The following is a 6,148-nucleotide window of genomic DNA, read 5'->3' as shown; positions in this document are numbered from 1 at the left end:
TTATGTAACTTTCAATTCATTTGCATTGTTTTTATTTCGATAGATGTACTTCCACACTGACAGTATGGTTACGATTTTATTTTATGAATGGCACGTAATGACCACTGGAGGTATGTATGACTAATGTTTAAGGAGAACTAACAGCACACGCAAACAATATTCAAGTCCATTGTCAAAAAGAAATTTACAAACCCAAACCAGTACATAGTCAAATCAGTAACTGAGAAATATATGGTCACGTGGTATACATGAAGTAATTCGATTGGAGTGAATATATCCTGTACGTTTCACAATGAAAATAATGTTTCAATTAAATCTCATTACGTCCTAGAACTATTCTATATTTCCGTGATAACCCATGCATTTTAATAGAGTCTACACAATCCTGCAAATCCTGTCAGGTATAATGCATAGCGGTACTAGCTCAATTTGAAATTTTGAGTCCGGAATTATGGAACATTATGCTAATTATCATATAAATAATAATTCATTATACATGTGTAGTATTTAAATACATTTAAATAAAGTACTGTATCAATATTTCGCATATAATGAAATTATAACACGTATCTTTGTCTACAGAGAAGATATATGCCATATAAGCAGTCAACACTGTAATACTAGCTTAATATAAAAAGTACATATACCTGCCCGGCCTTTTTTGTTATTAATCAATGAGCTATTGTTATTCTTTTGGTTATCTTTTTGGTATTCCGTGTGTATATAGGATGGATTGGTTCGTGTATTGTAATTGCGCTGACTGCTGTACTATATGAGGGATTAAAACAACTTAGAGAATGGCTGGCTAGGGGAAGTATGAAAATACCCACCCAACATTCCGTGTCGACAGGAACTTTATCAATCAGTGAAGTAAACCAAATGAAAACTAAAATGTAAGTTCAAGTTTCATTCAATATCTGCCCTGACTGTACACTAAACAACAGTTTGCATCATGATGAGCTGTGACGCTATCTCACATAAATCTGTGATGTAATTCACATTCGATGGTTAACAACAAACTACAGCTAAATAATGGTATAACAGAGATATTGCTAAAACTTCCAAAAATCTCCAAACCGCTTGCACTGCATGGTATTAACATTGGATCAACACTCCTTAAACCGGTTAAAGCAGCTCGCAACATTGGTGTCATATTCGAAGATTCACTTCAGTTCAGTAAACACATCATTAGTACATGCCAGAGCATATACATGCATATCAGACGCATATGACTCATCTGCCAACATCTATCTGAGCATGCCTGTCTTAAACTCATTCACTCTATTATAACCGCTAAACTGGATTACGGCAATGCCTTACTTACAAAATTCACAGATACACCTGCTTCAGAGGGCTCAAAACTGCAGCAGCCCGTCTGTTTACACGTACCAAAAAATTTGATCATATCACTCCTGTTCTTCGTATATTACATTGGCTGTCATTTCAGTATAGGGTGCATTTCAAAATTTTACTACTCACGTACAAGTCAATTCAACTCAACTCAAATCATACCTGTTTCAGCAAGCCTATCTGTGAAACTAAACGTCATTGAGCATCACTGAGTTGGATACTAAGCGCTATATAAACTTGTAACTTTATTATTATTATTATATTCTACTCTACATTTTCACCATTCATATATGCGCAATCTCGCCTTTAATCAAACATGTTTCATCTTAAAGGGCAGTAGTCGTCGCGCCGCGTCCTCTTCGATATGGGACTCATAGCGACGTATACAACGCGTGTAAAATACATTGTTTATTTACATGAAATTCGAACACGCGCCGCGCGACGACCACCGCGCTTTAAAGGGTTCATAAAGCGTTCGTCCATTGTCTGCGTGCGTTTTATCGTAATGGATATCTTTATATTTTCAGGTCTCTCACGAAGAGTCTCATTGATTCATACCACCTTTTGCAGACAGGTCTTCACTTAGTACAGGTTACTCTTAGCTACGCCCTCATGTTGATAGTGATGACATACAGTGTGTGGTTGTTCCTGTCCGTAGTGTTGGGTTTAACACTGGGTTATTATCTGTTTGGCTGGAAAAGAACCACAATGACTGATATCAACGAACATTGTCACTAAACAAACAACGTTGCTTGCAAGTAGATCTCATTAAGCGGTAATTAACAATGATCAAATCAAAACACAGAAATCCGCAATTTAGCTACAAACAGATTCATACTCGGAGCCAGGTTGAAGCGCTACATAAATATGATAAAGTTGTATTAGTTGCGCCCCCACACAACCTCCACAAATCCATATCGATAGAGGGCGCAAGTTATTTGCGAAACACTGATTGGCAATACCTTTCTGGACAACATGGACAAAACAAAACATTACATTACATTACTCTTTACACACTAAATAATTTACTAATATGTGTGTTTAAAAATCAAAAACAAACCATGAATATACAGTGCCACGCACAAATAAGATTTCAGCAACGAACAGTTGATCTAGTCGCCTATAAAAAAGGTGTGTTGTTTCCCCGAGATAAAATGTCAAGACTGCAAGCCTTTTGAATATCTTCAGTGAGTTCTGTAAACTATTTTAAAATGGAATATACAATAAACGTCCTTAAAAATGTTACGCAATACGGGAATGCAGTGCAAACACGAGATCGTTGAACTTTGCAAGATTTGCCAAAGGGAATATTCATGAACTTAAATGAAAAATAAAAAAATATAAATACCCTAAAAACCTACCTCAACGAGCAGTGTGTGTCATATCGACCATTGTATGAAAACCCAACGTTTGTGTCTTTTTCCGAACACAGTAAATTTATTGTTGCATCATTTATGTCACATGATCTATATAAAAGTCAATTTATGACAAAAAGGCGTACGAAATTCCCAGTAAGGGAGTTTATGAAGATAACAAGAGAACTAGTCAGACTCGAAAACACGACATTTAGTGTATATTATTGAGTCCCGCAATCAAGCATTCTGATTGGTCGAAAAACAAACACAACTTCTGGTCATTTCCCCCGTCATGAGAAACAATTTTATTGATGTTGTGGAAGGATTGGATTTTTCGGTTTCCACGTAAAAACAAAAAATATAAAAGTAGAAATCAGGTAAGTTGAATAAAAGTTATACCCGGCCTTTGTTATACCATGGTTATACAAAATCAACTTTGCATGTATTTTGGATGTCATAAACACTGTTTATAAATATTGTTTCCATAAATATTGTTTACACACCGCCCTCCGTGGTCTTCATGTATCGCATACTTCTCATTACTGGCCTCTCAGCCTTTCTTTACCGCCTACTAATTTATCCATTCGTGTGCGATCGTGAACCTGCTGTGTGTAAGATCATGGTGAGTCGTTGATATACTGTGGATGTATTTGCGTCATTTTATACATTTATATTATCACCAGTATGTATCTTTTTTGTCGCCATGATTTCTATTTTGTTTTGTCAATATGTAACCCTTTTTCTCCAAGATTTTGGGGTTTTCACAATTTTTTTCCAATATTTTTCTATTTTTTTGTCGGTACTGTCTCTCGGGAAACGGCCATTTTAGGAATTATTTTGTATTTAATACTCGAAAAGTTTTGAAGGGTTTGAACTAATCAGTTCGATTTTGGTAGATATGTCATGCCATGAATAAAATAAAATAATTTCAGAAATAATTTTTTCATTACAACTCAAAAAGTCATCAGTTGATTTTCATGGTTGCCATGGAAAAAATAATTTCGGAAATCATGGATCATTTGTCCTGAAATTTTGAAAAAGTGTTACGCTTGACAAATGGTCAAATAGAAACGGAAAATTTTGATTTTATTATAAGTTATGAACAAATAGTTACTCTCAATTCAGGAGGGCTTGCTATTGAAAACATCGGTGACTATTTATTGCCAGATATCTCTAAGCTCACAATTTTTTAAAAATAATTGTCCTACAGACATAAAGAGATTGGATTTCAGAAGAGATCTGAATTCAAACATGTTTCACCATTGTCTGACTCGTTAATTTATTATGTTTTTTCCATCTTTTTTTATAATTTCTGTTATTAAATTTAAAATGCAATAGACACATAGAACATAAACATACTCTGAAGACAAGGCAAGTTTTTATTCCATATTCATTATAAACATGGTTGAAAAAGAAAAAACAAACAAACACAATTTTAACTGGCAATGTTGGCCATTTACCCTCGAACGGTGTGATGTGCCTGTCGTAAACCATACTGTTTAGTTCTTGTCCGTGTTAGCGCAAGTCTAGAACATAGATGGAACCTTTTAAAGGAAGAGAGTGGGGAAGTTACATAACCGTTATTCAATTGGTAAAGCTGGATGATCGAAAGGTAATAAGACAGATCTCTGGGCAAGAATAAATAAGAAAGGTGAATTTTACGGCAGCTCTATCCTTGTAATTTTTGTTTTCATTTGGTAGTCAATATTACGACATATGTTACTAGTTACCCTATTTTCTGGTTCCATGTGCACACACAATGTGATCATTAAATTATTTGCCCCAAACATCGCCCTCCACCGCTTACATGTACTTACACTAGTCGAACTCCCTGTAGTTATGTGTAGATGAACAATGGAATGGGGAGTTGAAAAAAAATACTCTGATACCCGGACGTAGCACACCTGATACACGCACGTATTGCATATCTAGATCAATTACCAGCATAGCCCAGTCAGCAGAACGACTACCCTACTACTTGGCTGATTTAAATTAAACTGGGTCTGACTCCCTGGTATTGTAATAACCAAACAAAACAATATTTTAAAAATAAGGAAGTTGAACTCACATTCATTCATTTGTTGATGTGCAGGTGAATTGTAGAAGTTCAAGAACTGTCATAGAAAGTCTCCATGTGGTTCGAGAACTATCTCGCCTGACACGGCCGTTATTCCTCCAAAACATCCGCACAATACAATAATGTGATGTCACCCGTGATTTAAACGTAATGCAACGGCATTGTCTTTCCTAAGAGCGCCCAAGACGAGTAACACACTTGAAGACGAATTTACTTGACGAGACGAGTTTGACGCACGAGTGTACTCAATGAAAAATATAGAACAATGTATTACGTATTCTCTTGAAATGATCTACCAAGGCATAATGGCGAGGCAATTGCTATATAAACGGATTTTGGCTGTCGAAAATATTTGTCATATGATCAGTCAGGCCTTCTGAAAATAACCCATGTCATTCATTAATAGTCAGTGCGATAAACATCACGGATACATTTGTGTTTTAGACCTTCCACAACGTCCTATAATGCTATAATGGAAAACTAATGTTAACATTGAACAAGTTGGAATGGCCCGTACCTAATTTGCATATTCAGGCAAATTGGCGTAATTGTCTTAATAGTTTTATGTTCCGGTAAACACATTACACCTACTCAAAAAACCTCATGTGATAAATGGAATAACAGGTATTTTCTGCGACCAAATCACAGATTGAATAGTATTGTTATTAACAAGCAAATAGCCATTTACATACAAAGAAGCTTTAGCTTCTACGGGGGCTTAATATCGGAGACATTTAAAGCGGGGTGGTCGTCGCGCAGCGCGTGTTCGAATTTCATGTAAATAAACAATGTATTTTACACACGTTGTATACGTCGCTATGAGTCCCATATCGAACAGAACGCGGCGCGACGACTGCCGCCCTTTAAAGAAACCAGCGTCCCAGCCCATGGACACTTCCTCACTGCTCTTCCTCAATAGGGATATCCGGGTCATTAATTTGTAATGGAGCAGAAATGCCACAGAAGGCTGGCAGTTGTTATCGCCCCCTGCGATAGAACGCCATACATTGTTTTGGGGTCTACGCGAAACATATAAGGGCCACCAGATAAAAAAAAATGGAGGTGAATACCTGCTAATTAATATTTATATTTGGAAGTCAACAAGTTGTTTGAAACTGTGCATGGTAATGAATATACGACTCATATTGCTAAAAAGGTTAAAACAACAAGTTCTGGATGACCGTGTTTGTGAAAGGCTTTCCCCCTTCATTTAAAATGGTTAACCCTAAATCTGTTTCCAATAAAACAAAATGGATCATCGTTATTGTTATCATCATTCATCATCTGGCTCGGTGTGCAAAATTAATAATAATAATCACTGAATTTCACTCACCAAAACTTTGCTCGTTATGTATTCAATCTCAAT

At 36.1% G+C, this 6,148-nt stretch overlaps 1 protein-coding gene across 1 annotated transcript; it reads left to right on the top strand.

Annotated features, from left to right (window-relative positions):
- The first annotated feature begins 97 nt into the window (after positions 1 to 97).
- Positions 98 to 2,710, top strand: LOC102804936 (high affinity copper uptake protein 1-like). The gene is made up of 3 exons (XM_006818711.3): positions 98 to 110; positions 728 to 893; positions 1,878 to 2,710. The coding sequence occupies exons 1-3, from the start codon at positions 98 to 100 to the stop codon at positions 2,086 to 2,088; spliced, it is 390 nt and encodes a 129-aa protein (XP_006818774.2). The 3' UTR covers positions 2,089 to 2,710.
- Positions 2,711 to 6,148: the final 3,438 nt, after the last annotated feature.

Source organism: Saccoglossus kowalevskii, chromosome 17 (assembly GCF_978046115.1).
Source record: "Saccoglossus kowalevskii chromosome 17, keSacKowa6.1, whole genome shotgun sequence".
Classification (NCBI taxonomy): domain Eukaryota; kingdom Metazoa; phylum Hemichordata; class Enteropneusta; family Harrimaniidae; genus Saccoglossus; species Saccoglossus kowalevskii.
The sequence above is the reverse complement of the archived record's forward strand: the minus strand, read 5'-3'. Positions and strand labels throughout refer to the sequence as shown.